At 43.5% G+C, this 20,272-nt stretch overlaps 1 protein-coding gene across 3 annotated transcripts in view; it reads right to left on the reverse strand.

Annotated features, from left to right (window-relative positions):
• Positions 1 to 20,272, reverse strand: part of LSR (lipolysis stimulated lipoprotein receptor) — a 624,987-nt gene that overhangs the window by 410,001 nt on the left and 194,714 nt on the right. For 2 of the 3 annotated variants that reach the window (XM_069611644.1, XM_069611645.1), the window contains exons 4-5: positions 8,305 to 8,361; positions 8,155 to 8,211 (exon numbers count right to left, since the gene is read on the reverse strand). The exons of the other annotated variant lie outside the window; for it this stretch is intronic. In XM_069611644.1, coding sequence (XP_069467745.1) covers positions 8,155 to 8,211; positions 8,305 to 8,361 — 114 coding nt within the window. The remainder of the gene's footprint in view (positions 1 to 8,154; positions 8,212 to 8,304; positions 8,362 to 20,272) is intronic. 3 annotated transcript variants of the gene reach the window in all.

Genomic DNA, 20,272 nt, shown 5'->3' on the forward strand with positions numbered 1-20,272 from the left:
ATCTCACGCCATGCGCACATTTCCGTCTACAGACAAAAAGCACACTGGCTCCCAGTCCGGGACAGAAGAGCCCTTAGATCCTTGGTCATCACTCACAAATGTTTTCAAACGACGCCCCTAAGTACCTAGCAGACAGATTTAACAAACAGTCATCAACCAGAGCTACCAGGTCTAGATACTCCCACTGCCTCAACATCCCTAAATTTGCTTTAAAAAAAAAAAAGCAGGAGGGACAATCTTCCCGGTCCTAGCAGCAAAACAATGGAACACCATCCCACTCAATCTCAGAAATGAACCTTCCTTCTAGCCGTTCAGAGCAAAAACGAAATTCTGGCTCGCCAACATTAAATGTGCTACGGTCTGATTAATATGCCTATAACCTACTACTACTGTGACCACTATGTAACCCGGTCATCTGCACTTCTTCCTATGTATTGTATTTGCTCAAAATATGCTTGTCACCTGTTGTAACTCGTCCTAAATCACTGGCGCCCAGGTGCCCCAGAGTTCGTCACGCAGTACAAATAAAGAAATAAACTAAACTGAAGCCTGTATGGGTCCAGCAGGAACTGAACGATGACTGCCTCCTGAAACAGGAACCAGCACACAGTTAACAATGACACAAGGTACAGTACTGAAACGTGACAAAGGAAAGGGGCAGAGATTGCCTGCTGAAAACCCAGCAGCCAAACTCTGAACAAAGGAATTACATAAGGCACAAGTGAAGACAAGAACTGTAACAGAAATATCCAGGGCAAAAAGGAAGTCAAAGAGCAAGGCTGAGGACAGAACGGAGAAAGAAAAGCAAGATAAATAGAATCTAAGTGCAGGGGTAAGGAGACCGGAAACTGCATACTGGGAACAAGGAACAGTAAATCTGGACTGGAACAACAAGAGTAGGACTGCAGAGAGAAAACAAGGAATCTCTAGCTCTGAAGTGGGATAACAAGGGCAGGACCGAAGACAGATCACTTGGGCAATTGGCACAGAACAAGTAACTGCAGGTAGGGAACACGATTATTAGCATTAGATAGCAAGGGGCTATAGGCACAGAACATAGGACTGCAGGCAGGTGAGCAGGGCTGCAGTATAGGAAGCAGAGAGGTGCAGGGCAAAAGGCAGTGGTGTGAAGGCAGAGCAGCAGGGCTGCAAGGCAGGAAGCACAGTGCTCTGGAACAGGAGCAGGTTCTGGAAACAGGACACAGCAGAAATCCAAGGATCAAGGCAACAAAGGGCTGGAGGCGACCTCAATACAAGAGAATTGTGCTCCTGCAGGCAGCTGCTTAAATACTGACATGCCCTGTGCTGAAGCAGGCCAATTATCAGCACCTGAAGGTAATTGGCCTCCTCCCCCTATGGTCCTGGGAAAGTGAAAGCTGCACTGATGGCTTCTGGGGATTGTAGTTCTAAGACCGCTGCATAGGAATAGCCAGGGAATGGGAACTGCCACAAGGTGCATTATGGGACATGTAGTATGTGAAATAAGAAGCTTGCAAACGGAAAGTAAAGACAAATGAATCGATATTGTCCAGGGAGTATTATGGAGATGAATAAGTCCCAAATAGTCCAAGATGGGTGCCAATTGGTGTGCCAGTGGCACAGTCATGACAAGGCAAAGAGCTCTTGGGAAGAGCAACACTTTTTTGTTCCTGCACTTATCAGACTTACCCAGTCTGCTGCCTTAAACTCAGCACTTGCGGGCTGCACTACCACTGTTTGTTACCTTTTATCATTTATTTTTATTAATCTATTTTTCCTTTGATGTGGTATGATATAATATTTATAACGCGCCTATACACAATTATTTCAAGGCACTCTGCATTTTCCAATTCTCCCGCCTTCCATGCACTTTTCCCCCTTTTCCTCTCCCATGCACTTGCGTGTTCTCAATGTCACTGGGCCTAGTAAGATCATTTTTGTTCTCCCTTGTTCCCCTCCCTTGCCTCGTTGTGCTCTGAAACACTTGTGTATTAGCGGGATACAAATAAAATCAATATAAATCCATGAAGATATTGCTGACTTGGAGACAGGATCATCTTCTCTACCAGCAGCAATGTAGACAAATAATTGATCTGTTTTTCTGAGTGGTTTTGTTTTATTGAGGTAATATATCACCGCTCTCAGAACATCAAGATATCTTAGCTGAATTTATAGGATTTTGAAAGAAAGCTGAAAGTTCTATGGATTGATTTACATGGAACTTAGAAATTAATTCAGAAGTGTAGATGTGTGTACAAAACCTTGTCCTTATAAACAGTAACAAAAGGATTGTGAACTGTAAGGGCTTGTAGTTCACTTACACCCCCCCCCTGATAGAAGTAACAGCCAGTATAAAAGCAGTCTTAAGAGTAAGACATTTTAGGCTTGCTTTATGCATTGGCTCGAAAGGAGGGCCCATGAGCTTAGTAAGGACAACGTCCCATCCAGGTGTTGTATTAGATATTGGGGGGTTGAAGTCTTTTGACCCCCTCAACGAAGGCTTTAATTACAGGGACTTTCCACCAAGAACCTTACTTTGAGAGGTGGTATAACCAGAAAGGGCAGCAAGTGAACCTTTAGTGAATTAAAGAGGAGCCGAATGCAAAAGATGGAGTACAATCAATTGAATCAATCACAATGTCAAACGACAAAGCGCTTCCACTTATTGAAATAACGGTGTCTGGTGTTTGGTTTCCGTGGTTAAATACCTACCCGAATGGGCACCTCCCCAAAGAACAGGTTATTTGGCCGTGGTCTCTCTCAGTAGAGGGGCTCCCAGATATCTTTTTATATGTTTAGGAACCTGGGGTTTCACCTTAAGTTACCCTGGGTTATCCAGACGTGGAACCCTTGCTCACTGGGCTGAGAGGGGCACAGCTTCACCTCACTGATGAGGCCCAACCAGGCCAAAACACGTGTGTGGGGTTGCTGTTGGTACTCTTGTTGAAAGGAAAATTGCCTAGCATTTCGTTGGACTGCCCAGGTGGGTGGGACAATGACTGATATGCAAATGGATCTTTCTTCTCTGTGAATAGTACAGTGAGCCAAAATGTGGTTGCACGCCCTCCCGAGTGTGCACCTTCCCAAAGAACAGGTCATTTGGCCGTGTTTGTTCTCGATAGATGGGCTCCTAGACCTCTTTTTGCTTCTTTGATAATGTCCATACATCTTTGTGGTAGATTAAGATGTCCAAACTATGACCTCATGACCCATGCTAACAAGTTCAGTGTTTGCAGACATAGATGTAGTGTTATACCCTGCTGTTATGGGAGCATGTTGTAGGGGCATGGCCGTTTGACTGGAGGACAAAGTGACATTTTCATGAAGTGTGAGAACCACTGTTGACGAGCCCACATTGGTGTTATTAGGATTAGAGTAACTTGTTCCTTGTGTATCCTGTGAGCTATCCTGTTGAGGAGACATGTTGCGGGGTCGGAGGGTGGAGGGGGCTTGAAGCATAAGAAAATCTTCCTGACCACTTGATCCAGGGACCGTTCCCCTTTATCATGTCTGGAGATACCTGGCAGTGTAGTTTGGGCATTGTGCGATTTCCAGAGTTGCAAAAAGGTCTCCCTGAAAATCCCCTGTCTGAAAAGAGATTGTGTAAAATGTCTGTGTAAATGCCACTCCTGTTCTATGGGCAGTTAAGCATCTCTGCAGAGCATGTCTGCCAGAAGATCGTGTTCCGCTGGAACGTGTTCTGACAGGAGGAACATGTTGTACTTGAGTGCCCACTTACATGTGTTTTGGGGTAGATTGGACAGCCCAGCAGAGTGTGCACCACCCCCACCCACTGTTTTTTAAAATTTTAAAACATGGCTGTCGTGCGGTCTGTTAAGACTAGGACTGTCTTCCCTTGTAGCGGATGTTGAAACGCTTTTAGTACTTTGAACACTGCCAGTAGCTCCAACAGGTTGATGTGCTTGTTCGTGACCGATTGTGACCATGTGCCGTGCACCGTTTGGTGGAGAAGGTGTGCTCTCCACCGTGATAGGGATGTGTCTGTGGTGAGAGTGGCCTCCACTGAGTGGGTGGTGAATCATTTCCCTTTCAAAACGTTTTCCCTCGTCCATCACCTCAATGATAATACGACGGCTTTCGAGACAACCACTAATTGTTCAACTTGGCGGAGACCATTGGCTTGAGAGCCACTCTTGCATCGGGCGCATGCGCAGATTAGCGTGTGGCACTAGATAAATGCAGGAAGCCATCATTCCTAGAAGGTGCATGGCATTTCATACAGTTATCTGGCAACATACTGAGGGATTTGAAAACGCATATTTGGTACCCTTTCGTTGGAGGGGAAGACCATGCAGTCTTCCGTCTGAATTAGAGCTCCAAAAAATTGCTTTGCTCGGCTGGGAACTAGATTGGATATATTCTTGTTGATGGCAAACCCTAATTGAAAGAGAAAGTCTATTGTTTGTTGTTTTTTTTTGCAGACACGCTAGATGCAAGTCTCCTGTTATCAGCCAGTCTTCCAGATAAGGGTACACTGGAATGGACTGCCTGCAGAGTTGTGCTGCAACAACTACTAGAACCTTGGTAAACACTCTTGGCGCCGAGGTTATGCCAAAGGGGTGAACCTTGAACCAATAGCTAGTTCCTCCCACTTTGAACCTTTGGTATTTCCTATGCGCTGGCAACACTGAAATATGAAAGTATGCATCTTCCATGTCTAATGTAGCCATGTAATCCCCTTGTTTTAGAAACGGAATTAGCTCTTGCAGAGTTGTCATCCTGAACTTTTGATGCTCGACATACTTGTTTGCAGGGTGCATATATAAAAAGGGGACGCATGATTAGATCCTATTTGGGTACAAGGACGTATACTGAATAAATACCCTTGTTTACCTCTATTGCTGGGACAAGTTCTATAGCTTCCTTTTGAACAGGTGAGCCACTTGTTGGCAGGGCTAGAGGAGCCTCTAGTGGCTGCACTCCTACCCTTTCCTTTGCCACAGCAAAATCCTTACTGTTGCGTGGTTTGATATGTGGCCGAAGACCCTTGAGCGGAATACCAGAGGTCGCTTGTAAAACCAGATTGTGGCGGTCTGAAGGAGGACTGGGACCAAAGGGAACACCAGGTGTTACCGGCACAAAGAGTATATTAGCTATTTGGTTGAGAGTTTTAAGAATTTTGTGCTTTTTTTTGCTGTTTCCAGTGCTTCATCCACTACTTTCCCAGGTAAAGCTGACTATCGGTTTATTGAGAGTTTTTAGAGTCTCTGGCTTGAACCCCGAGTTACAAAGTCAGGGGTGACGTTTAAATAAGGTGCCCTCTGCTAAAACTGTACCTACTGTTTCAGCAGAGTCCAGAGTATTTTAAAAATGATTCTATGTCACTTGCCTGCTCTTCAACTATAGATAGCAGCTGAGATTTAGTAGGTTCAGGAACGCTATTTAAGACGTCCCAAAGTAAGCCCCATTGTGCATCACTTTAGCTAGCAAGGAGAGTGGGGTTGTTGGCAATACGAGTGGAATATGCTGAAGCTGTAACTCCAGGGCATAAAGCTTCTTGTACTCCTTGTTGGGGATTGCTTTCGTAGTAGATAGAACCCCTGCCCGCTTTCTGGTAGAAGTGACTACCAATGAATCGGAGACCGCATGACCCTGAATGTACAGGCGGTCATATGTTTATGCCATAAACATTTTCTCTACCCGTGGATTAACTGCACGTGTGAGACGGTGTGACGAGAGAAGGCACAATTAAGCAAGAGAACGGACTGACTGACTTCGTATGTATTTTGAAATGTTCTACAGCCTATTTTAGAATGCTATTAAGTATTTGGTCAACAATTGGGGAAGAATCCCCTGGCTGATCAGTAGGATCAGTATCCCCAAACACTACGTCTGGCTCAGCCTCATTTGTAGGAGTAGCTGGCCATGTATCCTGATCAGTAGTATCCTGAAGCCATGTTAATTATAAAAATAATTATTATTTATTATGTGTCTGGATCTTGCGTCGTCCCCTTGGTCCCGATCATAGTAAAAACCATCCTGATAATGATCTGAAAAATATCAGATGATTGTATACATAATATTTGTTTTTAAATGGGGCTATTCAAATCAACCCGCATTGCCATTGGTGTTGTCCAATTAGAAATTCAGATATTTTTGCATTTTAATTACATTGTTATGTTAGAATATGATTGATAGAGGTAGCATGTTTTCTGACTATGCATTTACAATTGGTCAGGTTTGCTCAGCGATAAAGTGTAATACTATCACTGTATTAACTGTGCACTATTTTAGAAAAAGGATAAGCACATTTTGTTACAAATTGCTACTTTATGAGTTATGTAAAAGTCGTTTCAAAGCAGGTGTGATTAACTTTGATTTGTACAAAGATGGAAAAAAATAAAAAGTGTTTTACTACTAGCACCCCCATGTGGAAGATGGATTTTTAGCACTCTAAAAATTAGCACCTTGTGCTCCTGCGGATCAGAAAGAGCACTGGGTAATACCAGATACAAAGGTTACTTTAAACTACTGTTCAAAATATACATTTCCTACGACTGCATACATAAACACCAACCTTGAGAAAAGCAAGAGAAAAATACTGTATGATCCACTGTTACCTCGAAATTTATAATATGAGGAAAATAAAGGAGACTCTCAGCTAAACTGTCAGGTCTGGTCAGGCCCCTATGGCATGACCCCTGGGGAAACCACATACGTTTGGCTTACTATCACATGTGAGAGCAGTAGAGGGATGGGAGCTGGGGAAGGAACAAGTCATAAACCTATTAGAGGTCTGGAGCAGAGCTGTGCATTTGTAAAGGTCGTGCGGGGGGGACTCATTGGAGGCATGTTCACTTTGCAGTGGGGTAACGCTGAGTTACCTTACATGCCTGCCATGCTACGCTACGCAATGTTATGCAATTCAAGCCACAGGAGGATAGCCCAGGTGCAACATGCTCGCCTTCGAAGCAAGATGACATGGAGCGCCACAGGTTCGATCCCCGGGTCCGCGCTTGGAACTCTGGGTATTAAGCGTATTATAAATAACCCATTATAGCATATAATTTCCATGTGGCTCAGCTATTCTACCCGATTGTGTATTTGCTATTCTCTACCTTGCTTTTAAAATGCTATGCTATTCCTCTTTGGTTTGGGGGGTACCATGCTATGTCATGCTACATCATTTCAGGTTTCAACTCCTGTGACATGTTGTGCAAAGACGTCTTAGTTAGGATTTATGTATTTAGTCCCCAAATGCATCTTTGCTGGAAATGTAAACTTGAAATTGTGCTTTTAAATGTACACTTTCCTTTTGCTTTTATGGGGATGCTCCCTCTTCCACAACTCTGTTTGGGATCCCGAGCTTCAGTTATAACTAGAGACATTGCTCTACACTTGTGTTTTCTTTTGTAATTCTCCATTCTAAATTGAGATTTTGTAGCCGAATTGCATTTTTTTAGTTTTATTGGAGCATTGCTCAGTTTAGATTTTTTTTTAATTAAGTATTTATTCCCCCCACTGCTTTATTTGTTTTTTTGGAACATAGCTGGATATCTGATTCGATGTCCTTCCATTATAAGGTCATGTTTAACATTAATGTTATGTTGCTCTGCCCAAGGCCAACAACCACTCTGAAGCACCCTGAAGGCGACAGGAAGCACTCCACAAAATTTGACTGGTTCATATTGCCTTGCCTTTGTCGCTCTTACACTGTAGGGATGGAGACTGCAAACTCAATCTGAAATGGCACAAAAAGACAAAGGGTGTATGCAAAAAGGGAGTGTAGTCCTTAAGTGCAGAAAACATTAAAGCCAAGTTGTTGGACTTCTTCTGCACACTAATGACAAGATAAAGCAAAGCACGGGTGTCCATGCTGTGTGCTACCGAATGGTGGTGATTTCTAGACTTTACCCTCAAAGTACAAGAGTTGCAACAAGCCGAAAAGTAGTAGACGCAGCATGTTGTAGTAGTGTTTCAACAACTTCGGATTTGGAAGAGGATAACCTGTGAAATTCTGCAATTCTCAGTGTGAGGATATCGCCTGTAAAAATGCTGGACTATAACCTGGTTTACAATTTTAAAAGCATTAAAAAACAAATTGGTAGTTAAAGCAAAATAAAAATCAGCCATATCAAGAACTGTGGTAGCTCAGTCAGCCTGCAAACTAATCTACCCAGAGTCTGACATGGAAGCACACTTGGTTATTATTACCTTCCATGTTCCCTATCTGAAAGTCTGGCAAAAGTTCAGAGACCTCTGGTGAGCTACCTAGGGGACAAAAGGAAACAAAAGTTACCAAATTGAGGTCTTTAAACTATTTATCCCACCCAATATCTGAATGGAAGACATGCCTACTATTACCTTCCCTGTTCCCTATTAGAATGTCTGGAAAAAGCTTTGAGGCCATTGACGTGCTGCCTAGGGTACAAAAGGAAACAAATGTTATCAAACTCAGGCAGTTGAACTTGAGGTTTATTTTTCTCACAACAAGACACCTTTTGAAAATCACTTCTACCTTTGTTGTGAAAGTCTGAACAAAAGGAGTTATTCCTTAAAATATGTTAAGTCAAAGAAAGGTCCCTGCAGTAGCTTCAAACCGTCATATCAAATAAAAAAAAATCTTAACAGGATTACATATAATTTACAAATGCTATCTGGTGAAGCTACACTAACCGTAACTTTCCATAGGCATGACAACGCTAAGAAGAACTGTAAACAAACTAATAAGTAAAAAGTGCCTCTTCCTTTAACATTTTTGGGGCAGATCTATACCAAGTGAAATTAGGGGTCAGACTAATAGCAGTGAAGCTCTTCCAGGCAGATCAGGTGTGATGATCTTTGGTCACCTTGAAAATGCAATTTTAATTACAAAAAGGGTTTTGAAAACAGGACATAAGTTTAAAGTCAAAGTCGAGTACACCAACAAAGGAATAAAGTGCAAGCTATTTAGAAAAGCTGAGCACCTATTTTTCAATATAAATATAAGAAATCAATAGTCAAGAAAAAAGGAGTACAGAACGTAGGAATACCTGAACTTTAAACCCAATTTTTAATAATTGGAGGTTTGTTAATGTGGCTAAATGAAAGGCCAGAGTGCAAAACATCAGACCAATGATGGATCAGTTTTATGTTGCCAACAGTTTAATAAAACATTGGTTTAGCGTCTAAATCATGTAAAAAAAATGTGCATTCAAACAAAGTACTAACATTTACCCAGACAGTTTGTACATTAAGTCGTCTATGGTAAGATTAAGTTTGTTTTTCAACCCCCACATAGTATCGCCAGTCAAGAGCCAATGAGCTCGAAAAGAATGTGCTAGCCCAGACCACCTCCAAATGTTTGAACCACTAGGACCTTAGGTGAACAAAAAGGTGGGATTAGTAGGCGAGCATCAAATACTGCTGCTGTGGCTACTTCAAGTAAACCCGTTTCTCCACGGGACAGTAAATAAGGGATGAGCAACATAAAAAAAACAATTAAAGAATGCAGAACGTTCAGTAGATCAGCACGTGACAATGATCATAAACAGAGTAGAACGGGATATATAAACAAGACAAACGGCAAAAAACAAGGGATTCAACAGCAAGTGGGCACTGAGCGAGACCAAGCACTGCACGAGTTGTTAAGAAGCACCCTGCTCATGGAGGCAGACCCTTAAATAGCCTGCAAGCAGAAGTCAAAAGATAGGAAGCATCTGAAATCCTGCAAGTATTTTAGCGACATTCCAGCCCCGTCCATGCACTTTCTGCCATATGGCCACCATGGATTAAGGGGAGTGACCCAATCCACCATCTTGGTTTTGGCTTCGACTGGCAGTTCCCAAGGGTATCCTGATGCAGAATGGAGGTAACCTCCACCCCCCAATTACCCAGCGTGTGTGCTCCAGAGACAGCATACCTTCACATCATGCATGGCTGCCCTCGAAAACGCTGACTCCCAAGTCAGGAAACACAGGAGAATGCAATACCATGGACCAAGACCAGCTGCACCTCACCAGTGAACGTGGGATGACTAGGCAAGAAGGGGTGTAACACGACTCGCATTAAAATATGAATTGGTATGAATAGCACTTCACTAAAAAAACAGGCAAATGCTCCCAATACATAAAATGTTTGTAAAATGCTACCACGGAAAAGGAAACAGTACCATACAAACTACTTTGACCCACACAGCACCCTGCTTTAGATCAGAGATTCCAGTAGCGGTTTAACAGTAACAAGATTGAATATTACAGTCTGATCTGAAAAGGAAGCTTAAAGGTGAACAAATGCATAATTTAATTTGAATTACATTACTTGTTGCCAATTAATATGTATTATAAAAAGATACATATTTTATAGTTGAAATCTATATTGAAGTCGCTTAAAAGATAATCCCATGAGAAAAGACTACTTTTTTGCACCAGAACAATTGTACTCCCCAAGTCAGAAATTGAGGAGTAAAATACTCCCAACTCATCTGGAACCCAGGAGTGGACTAAAGATTACATTTGTCCAGTATTGTTGGCTACATAATGGTCACTATTTAAAAAACAAAAAATAAAATTTAGGGGAAAACATTTTTAAAATTCAAATGTACAATTGAAACGACCATGAAGGATCATATTTCCGAGTTCTAGTGCGATTCATAAAGCACTGCAAGGAACTTCTCCACTCTGATTGAAGCCCCCTTTGGTTACTATCCCATTCAGGCTCAAGTGTAGGGGGAAGGACCTGTAATGTTTACAGACAGATCTGGTTCTCTTGGAATGAGTAGCCCCCAAACGGTGGTACCCGAAACTGCTTATTCAGTTCAACCATTGCTGAAGTAGTAACTAAATACCTTCAATCAATAACCAGCGCACATTTGGAGCGCACATTTCTAACAGTAAGTCCTTACGAAATAACAGTTAGGAAATAAACAATACAATAACTGGCAGCAAGAGGTAAAGTTAACCCCAACAACCATTAAATACAAAAAAGTAAAATTAGGCTTGACGATGGCACCTGGTAAAGAGTAGACATGCAGATCATAGCTCCACCCAGTACACCGCAGCGACGACGACCCCAGCTGGGGCCAAAGTCACCCAAGGGATGTAGGAGCGAGTCCCTCCCCAGCGATATTCTGCCTGAAGTTAGTCTCCTTGTAGGAGCTGCGAAGGTGGGGGTGAGGGGCTGGCAAGTGGTCCAATGCATCCCACAAAGCCAAACGGGCGAAAACAAAAAGGTGAGTGGAGCGGTCCCAAAGGTGTGCTACAGAAGTAGGGCTCTGGCAGCAGCGCCATCCATGAATGAGGGATTGAGAGGCGAGGCTTCCAGTCGTGGTGCCCCATCCACACACCCAGACTGACATAAGATCATCAACGGCCATGCTGGAGAGACTGAGGAAGCTTAGGAGTGGCTCAGTGTGGGGAATAAGGAGGTGATCAGACTGATGCAGAACAAGCGCAATGTACCTAAGGAAGCCGGAAGTACTTTGACAATTCGAGGGATTCAGTAATTTCTCCCCATGGGGGAGCCTTTCCTAGTGAGGCGAGTCCATTACACAATAATCTCCCTAGGGATAGAGGCAAGCAGGACCACACTGGGAGAGACCCCTGCGTTCACCATGGGGACGACTCCCGCTCCAAGCAGGAACTCCCTTTTCATCTCACTCAACAGCTTTAGGTAGCTTTTAGCAATGTTTAATGCAGTTAATGATCCATCTTGTGATGGTTGTTCTTGTTACCGCCTGGACTTGGTAGCAGGCCCATTTACCAGGAATAGAATTCTTTCAGAACTCCTTGGTTCGGTCCACAAAGCAAATGTATACAACATTCTAACTCTAGGCAGGTATGCAAGTAAAGTTGCTAAGCGCAGCTCTCACCAGCATCTTCTGACATCTATTCTTGAAGAGATAGGCCCGCCCATCCGAGGAAACAACATCAACAGTTTAACACTACCAACTCTCGTTGCCCCCAAAGAGGGTCTGGTGCTCTTCGGGAAAAGCTAGCCAGTAAAGAGAAATGCAATGCAGTTGCATGGTCACATGGAGAAGAATACGCACGAGGCAAGGGTGACAAGCCAACAAGAAGCAGGACTGGCAGGAGATGGAGGAAGTAAGTGATGCAAGCAAGCAAGGAGGAAAGATACCAGAAAGGAACTTGCAGAAGTTAACCAATTTCAACAGGACAGAAAGACGGCAGAAGCAGAACAAGGAAGGAGGCAAGGAGAAGAAGAAAACCAGAAACAAAGCACAGCCTCAAGTTAAGGACTTCCGCTAATAAGGCATAATCCGCAGGCATTCCTTTCTTCATAAATACTCTGTCTCGTTGGGCCGCAACAATCTCTGCCCTGGAAACGGAGGTCCGCCGTCATGGTTGAGAACGGTAAGCACAGAAACCATCTGGGAATTGTCTGTTTGCACTTCCAGAAATACAGTTCGGCGATGCATGCCACAAAGGGGCTACCTATGCCACAATTGCGTCTCCCCAAGTAAATCCTGACAAAAGCTCAGCCTTACACAACGGTACCTTGAAAAAGAACAGGCAAACATATTCCTAATTGTTATCAGGGTGAAATCGAAGAGAGTTCTGAAATCGAAAAGCCTTGACCTTCACCATTTCTGCATGTTGACGACATGTCCGCCAGAAAGGCTGCTTTCCAAATGATGCAGGTTTCACTGGTTCAAAAAGGGAAGACATCAAATTTGACAGGACCATATTCAGCTCCCCAGCTGTGTAGGCCCTCTAGCTAGTGACAATTTTTTTGTTTCGTCCTATTATCTTGGAATTGCCACTAGGAGGTAACCGATTGAGGAGTGTTGCAAACAAGATTCCACTATATGTAGCAAATTGGCAAGCCTTACCAAGGAAGACGGATTGCAGGGGCGATGTTTGATTACTACACCAAAAGCTTCCATTTTCTAAAGCGCGCACTTAGATACACTTGAATGTGCCATGGTATCCATAAAGTGCAGAAGAAAGGTACAAATGTCCATGTTCGGGATAGGAGGAGCCAGGCTTCTAGGTTGAAGCCGACTTTTGATGGCATATCTGCTGCAGCCACAGGGAGAGTTACATTTGCCCTGGGGGGCTGTGGCCCACCACTGACATGGCAAACAGATCCAAGTACCAAAGTTCACAGGACCGCATTGGGCTGATCAAGATCACTGAAGTTTGAGCTTCTGTGCAGCCCATGCTATTGTCAGCTGGGAGGTGATGGGGGGGAGGGGTAAGGCGGAGTAAAAAAAATCTCAAAGCACAGCTGATCATTAACACTTCATAATTCCCTCAGGGCAGCTTGATGGGCAAAGCAAATGTTTGACACTTCCCATTGGATGCAGTCATTAACAAATATACCTCGAGTGTTTCCCACAGGCAAAAGAGGAAATCTATTGGCGAGTGGCATCTTGTTTTGTCTTGCTGAGACAGTCCCTCAAAATGTTGTACATCCTTGAGTGCAGTTCCAGCAGAAGGGAAACCTCATGTTTGGCAACTCACATTCACAACTGATGCGTGCTTCTGTCAATAACTTTCAGTGATTTGAGACTCCTTGCTCGGCAACATAAACCATATCAGTTCACTATGTTTCTGCCAACACCTGCTTAATTCTGAAATGTGGCTGAAACAATTTAGGAGAAAGTCTCTCTGCTTTCAACTTTAACTTTTCTATACCTCACCAGAGGCCTATCATTTGCAGCTTCTGTGCATGAACTCACCTTAAAAAAGGTCTGGCACCAAACTAGAGGCATGCCACTTCCATATTTGTTAACTTAATCCACTAAACCAAAGCACCCAATATTCTGTTCGCAAACGGAACCATATTGTCCCATTTGCCCATTACTTGCTGACACTATTGATGTAGAACGCCCGTGGTCGCTTATCTTCAGTATGCATTGAGGAATTAACCAAACACAGGACTGGTAAGACTTCAGCTAGTCTGACAGACACCTTAGTTACATGGTTGCAGTCTATCAAGAAAAAAAGTGCATTACTCTGCTAAATTATTTTCGCATGTCCAGAATTGCTCCCAGAAACCGAATGTTTTGACTATTCAATGAATGCCTGAGGTTTACTAGCTGATCCAAATTCTTGCCCAGGGAAAGACACTGGTGCACTGCTTGTCCCAGAAGTTGTGTTACTGTCTCTAAACAGCCAATCGCCAGGTACAACTATAATGCAAAATCCACTCTCCATTAAGTTAGACGCCATCAGGCCAATATCTTTGTGGACAACCTGGAAGCGTAACAAAGGACAAAGTTTAACACCACGAATTACCAGCGATTGTTTGACATTACAAAACGGGAGGCATTCACAATATTTTCTGTGTATAGGCCTTTCGAAAAATGGTTCCTGCAGATCAAGAAAGCACAAGAGGTTTCCTGGGAGAAACTGTAGTATAGGTTCAACCAATGTTACCACTCTCAAAGTGTTACATTATAAATGTGCTGCGGTATCTCAAGTCCCTGACGGCCTCATGCCCTTCATAGGCTTGCACCAAAAGAATAATGGGAGTAAACTCGGTATCCCTGCTAATGCTTGATGTCTGGAAACGCTTTCCATCATGTGCATTGACCTTAGTTGAGATCTACTCCCTTACCGTGATCAAATGAGTATAACTTCATGATAATAGTCACAATAGCAGAAGCACTAGTGCTTGTTGTAATGTCAAGGTGCTCACATATGGGAATTATTTAAAAGCACTTTGTGTGCTGTGTTTTTATACCACTCCAGGTAGAGTGGGAAATCTTGCACCTCAATGGCGGCAACAGAGAAGGCACTGACCAGGAAACAGTCCGGCCCATTTCAATCCAGTATTTGCTGACCCCTGCTTTTGAGCGTTTTCTTGGTTGATCTGTTTCCCTGCTGAACTCAGAACTTTGCTTCAGGTAACTGTAATGGGTGTATCCCTGGTATGATCTCTAAACAGCCACACTGGTTTAGCTGGACCCATATACTCTTCCACTACAAATTAAAAAGGGGAGGGGTTGACAATGCATTAGCACTCCCATGCTTCTTGTTGTTTGTGTCTGACTTTACTCCCATTAAGCCGGTGATGACACCAAAGAGCTGGTTTCTATTAAATTCCAAGTCGAAAACATTTCACTGGATGGCAGGTAGAAGATGTGACCACTTCAACCAGGCCAGCCTGCACATAGCCTGGCCAATGCAAAGATTACTGAACACAGTGTGGAACAGCCAATGTGTCTTTCATACTATGTCTGGATGCCACCCTGCCTTCCCCCAGGGTGTCCACGTGTCACCTGTTTTTCATCCAGTAGAAAGGCAATAAGTTTAGACATTCTCTCCCATTGCTTGCAGTGGTAGCTCGAAAGCAAGACTGCGCCTCTCGTCGCACCGATGCTCAATAAGGCTGTACATGACACATTGTGCCCATAAATTCTACTTGCAGGCCTCCCTTTGGTGGGGCCGATGTACCCAAAGCGGGATGACCGATTGTTGGAACAAAGTTACATTTTCGGGAGATCCGTTGTCCCATTTTATGGAACCCCTAAACGTTTTGCTGTTTCCGATTTCTTCAAGAACTGATATTTTTGTGGTCAAAGGGAATCCAGCTGCATTGCTGTTTTATGGTATCCCATATGGCTCCTTTGAGAGGGGTGCATTTTAAGCATTTTGGAACCACACTAATGTAATCACCCCACACTTGTGGAGTAGGCTGGTAGCAGCTGGAATTTATTATTGCATCCACCAGGTGTGCAGCCACTTTTGCAGCATTAGTAGCACAATGTACCAGTATGGTTGGTAGTCAATGGGGTTCTAATGACTTTTTGTAATCCCTAATGCGGAGCATTGTATTTTCGACAAGAGGGACCACGAGGCAAGTCTAAAATGTGAATTCTGCTCACACAATGGCTCACATTGAGCCCAGCCCCGCACCTTGGTTTGTGATTTTGACTTGGTTACTAGCCTCTCCAGTACTCTTGCTGTTTTGCCACCTGAATACTAGAAGGAACCCTCTGTGGATCATCTGAAGCTCGCAATTCATGATCAAAATTCATGTTGAAATATTTCAGTCATATTCATGGCTTCACATTTCCTCTGGGAGGTGTTGGAACTTCCCTATTACATTGCAAAAGCTCATGTTCGATAAGGAAACCTCATTATACATTTATAAAAGTCTGAGAACTACAATCCCCAGAGGCCTACTTCAGCTCAAAGTGCATCAGTACTTACAGAGCTGCCAACTGAAGTACTTTGTAGTTCACGGAATTCATGTCCAGCCCCTCTTGCTTTGAACCATGATTTTCTGATGTGACATGTTGCTGTTGGTTCCAGAACCTACTCCAGTTCATGTGCATATGCTACCTGCCCTGCAGCCATGTGTGCCCTCTGTCCTTTCCACCAATGTGCCATCTCCCAGCAATTCCTCCACTTCTCGGCATGTAGCATTCTTGTTATTTCAGTTCAGAGTCTCTGTTCATAGTTTCCTAGTTACGTGTCCATAGTATGGCCCTTGTAATTCCATTCCAGCGTTTGTTATTGGTTTCCTAGTTACCAGTGAAGGCACGCCCACACCAGAAAAAGCTGAGGTCACACTAACTCAAACGCTTGACTCCCAGACAGATCAGCAACTCCCAAGGTCCTCCACCTTAGTTTTAGGCTATACATTTTGATGCTACCCTGCACCTCGCTGCACAAATCACGTGACCCATTTCTGAAGGCACGACAGCCTTGCTTTCTGATCTTAGTGATCGATCGAGGGGTGTAGAAGTTTTACGGTGTGGGCTTGGACAGTGCCATGGCATGCAAGGAAATCATGGTAAAGCTGTCTTTTTCGTGTGGGCATCCCATGGGCTGGTACTGCCAAGAGGCGCTCTGATCCATTCTCATGACCTTGCAGGGTGCATTCTTCCAGGGCGCGAGGGCCTGCAACTTTCGTAGACCAATGGAAGATTTCATGGGCTCTGTGGGACCGGGCTAGGGTGATGGAATAAGCGCTCATGCAAGGGGTCTAATACGAACACAAATTGTTGTATGCCGCGCTTGGGCCTAAATTCTAAAATGGCTACTGCTCGCAAAGATGGCATTCACACACGCATCTACCATATACTTTTACTACATGCACTGAGGTGATCGCGCACCCTCCTGTGTGTACCCATTCTCCCCCTGCTCTCTGGATGTGCTCTTAGCATTTATTTCTCATTCTGTATCACATAAGGGGGCGGGGAGGGTGTGAAGACCCCCTCTCCTTCCCAACATTCCCACTTTCGTGAAGACTAATTTAACAAGCTCTGTGCAGTGTCATTAGCAGCTAAGTTCCAATATATGTTCTACTCTCCCCGCCCCCCTCTACACGCTCTCCAACCTCTCAGCTTCCAAGTATGGTGGTGCCCCGTCCTTAGGAAGCCATGCTCTGCGAACAACTCAAATTTGCTCCAGACTGGACATTCTTCTGGGGTACAGATCATGCAAATAAAACCCCCAGCTAAGTCAACCCAATACTCTGTAATTCTCGGGGTCCGGTGGCGTGGAGTGATTGTGCCCCAGGGATGTAAGTGATGAAACATCTCTACCATACAGGTTTTGTTTGCGTCATCTGTCTGGGTACCGCTCGCTGTAGTACCAGGAATCGCTTTGAGTGCTACCCCAATTGAGACCATCATCCTTGCACTAATGGGCACTGTTTTGGCACAACAGTCCCATTTGGCACGTGCAAAAGATGGCCAACATGAAGACCTGCATTCATTAAATAGCGGAACCTGCAATACTAAATTTTGGCCCGCTATAGTCTCTTTTCTGTTTTTTTCCCTAATATGTTTATTATTCATATTTATTTGTTCATTTACTGTCTGCATTTATTTACTTGCAAGATTTGGATTTTTCTAAAGAAATTTTCCTTTTTGGTTTCTAAAACCTCTTGTTTACAATTTGACACTGTTTTTCAAGCCTTTTCCATATGAATTGAGTTAAAGTCTTTTTCAAATGTATTTCCGTCTTAAAACTTTTCATCATTTATGATTGTGTATTCAAATCTCAACATGTTTTTCTTTAAAATGTAGTTTTGTAAAATGCACAATAAATTGCTTTAACAAAAAGGAATGTCTTCAGAAAATATAGTGGCAAAAATAATTGTGATATCCGCTGTTTAGGATAAACAAATTAAGTCGATTGAATTTATTAACAAACATTTTTGTACATTATCATAGTGTATACTGTTGGTTTAACAAAAATATATATACTCGTCACAAGTCCCAATCCACTTTATGCTTTAAGGGACTACCCCGATTCTAGTTTTTATGTATGAGAGAACAACATGTAGACTATGACTGGCATCAGCATTTTCACAATTGCCCCCAGCCAGGATGGAGCCCAAGAAAAAGTCAGATCAAACCAGTGTTCATTTTGTATTCCAGCTTCTTTCTTCATGCGCACTCCCGGGTTGTGTAAAGCTTCAATTATATGTTACCGAGCCGTTCTTAGCATCTTTGGGAGGCACGAATGGCCAACAGGAATCCCCTAATATTTTGCACATGCCGCCCTCCATTGCAGTAAGCATATCTAGGATGGAACAATTCTGCATCAGCCTCAGAGCACGAAGTTCCACCTCTATGACGTTGAAACCTTGCAGCGTGTTAGCTAGCTGTATCAGTTCCCAGCTGACAATTTGCAGCCACTTAGCATTGGCCGCAGCTTGCACACCAGGTAGTAGCATTGAGGCAAATCAGGTTTCTGCTTTGCTTTAGAGTCTGTACTCATCTGGTATTTAATTGAGCAAGTTCAATGAGTCTTTGGACAGATAGTTTGCTCTCTTCTTCCTTCACAGTTTGTCAGGTTTCTCTTTCCCTGGGAGGGTGTGCAAATCTGGTGCTGGCAACCGGTTTCTTGCTTCTTCCTCAGGAGTTGGAAACATGGTAGGGGTAGAAGTCTGTTGCCGCCCTCCCTTGCAAATGTACTTCTGGGATTACAACTAGCGCTGAGTGCAGCATGACCAGCAAACAATAGTCCCTCCATGATGGTGGGATGTGCAAGTACGCTGGTTGGCCACATACCCAATAGTAATCCATCACTGCTGCTGTGCCTTTGAGATCAGGAATTAACAGTCTTCTAGCAATGTTCCTTGGCCCCCTCAGATATTGTTCCAGCACTATACAAGCAAAGTTCATATGTTTTCTGTGCACTTTCACTGGTTTCTCCATTGATTCAATCCATGTTAGTTTTGTGATGTGTTCAGTCCAGAACGGTGCACATGCTCGTTCCACCTGGGCCAGGACCCCTTCTTCATATCCTATTAGACACCCTGCCATGCAGCTCAATGTTTGTCATTTGTGTATTTTAGTCCTTGTATCACCAGATAAGGTCTTTTCAGGCATTGGTTGCTCTTCGGATTGTTGATGCATTGAAGGCGATGTGGATCAACAATCTCGAGCCTCGCATTGTGTGCCTGGAAAGTGCCCCTGAGCTGAGCCGACATAGCGCAAGATGTACTAGGCCATTAAATTTGGTACCTCCTGTGGCACTAGGACCTTGGGTGCCCCCGACCCTTTGCGGTATCAACAAACACACATAGCAAGTGCCATTCACTTTGTTCCTACCCACCAAGCTCATGTCTATACAAACTATTAGACAGATCTGGGTGAGACACATCTATGGCGTCAAGACCAAGCCTGTGGTAGGCGTATTTGGTCATTCGTGCAAGTCTCTTTGTATGTTTGGGTGCACCTATACATCCATTAATAACTACTAATTTTCATCACATCAGTAAAGGTGGTGTTATGAAAAGCATTTAGAAATCTCGGGAAGAGAGACTTGCCAATATATTCTAACAATACAGTGCAAGGGGGTTGATTATTACTGTGTACAGAATCATTTACAGGTTAGTGCGTAAAATAAAATTTTGGGGAAAATGCATATTCAGTTACATTTGACCTATTTACAGTGAAATTGTAATGTCCTCCTTTCCCCCACGCCTCCTTTTATATAACCCTCTAATATAAAAGAAGCTCCTAAATAAATCCCTAAATAGCAAACATACCCACTATAAAATGCATTGCACACATGTAAGGATACAAAAACCTAGTCATAACACTATAAGTAGAATGTTTTTAATGTACATGGAGTATTTTGAACGCTGGCTCCATGTTTTTCTTAGAGTGAGAGATAGTGAGCAAAAGCGTCACTTTTGCAGATGTAACTTTTCTATTGGCTGTGCGAGTGCACAGGTTTGGGGTGGATGGGGCAATCTGGTAGTGTAAAGGGAAGTGATGTAGATGTACACTAACAGTCTTTCAAAATGCTGGTGCAATGTTCGAAGGTGCCTCCCGAACGTCGGACAAGGGGATCCAATTACAGAGTCCCTTAACTTTAACCTCAAGAGGAGTGCAATAAATGACCTCAAACGGTCCATT

Source organism: Ambystoma mexicanum, chromosome 8 (assembly GCF_040938575.1).
Source record: "Ambystoma mexicanum isolate Mex_15411 chromosome 8, UKY_AmexF1_1, whole genome shotgun sequence".
Lineage (NCBI taxonomy): Eukaryota > Metazoa > Chordata > Amphibia > Caudata > Ambystomatidae > Ambystoma > Ambystoma mexicanum.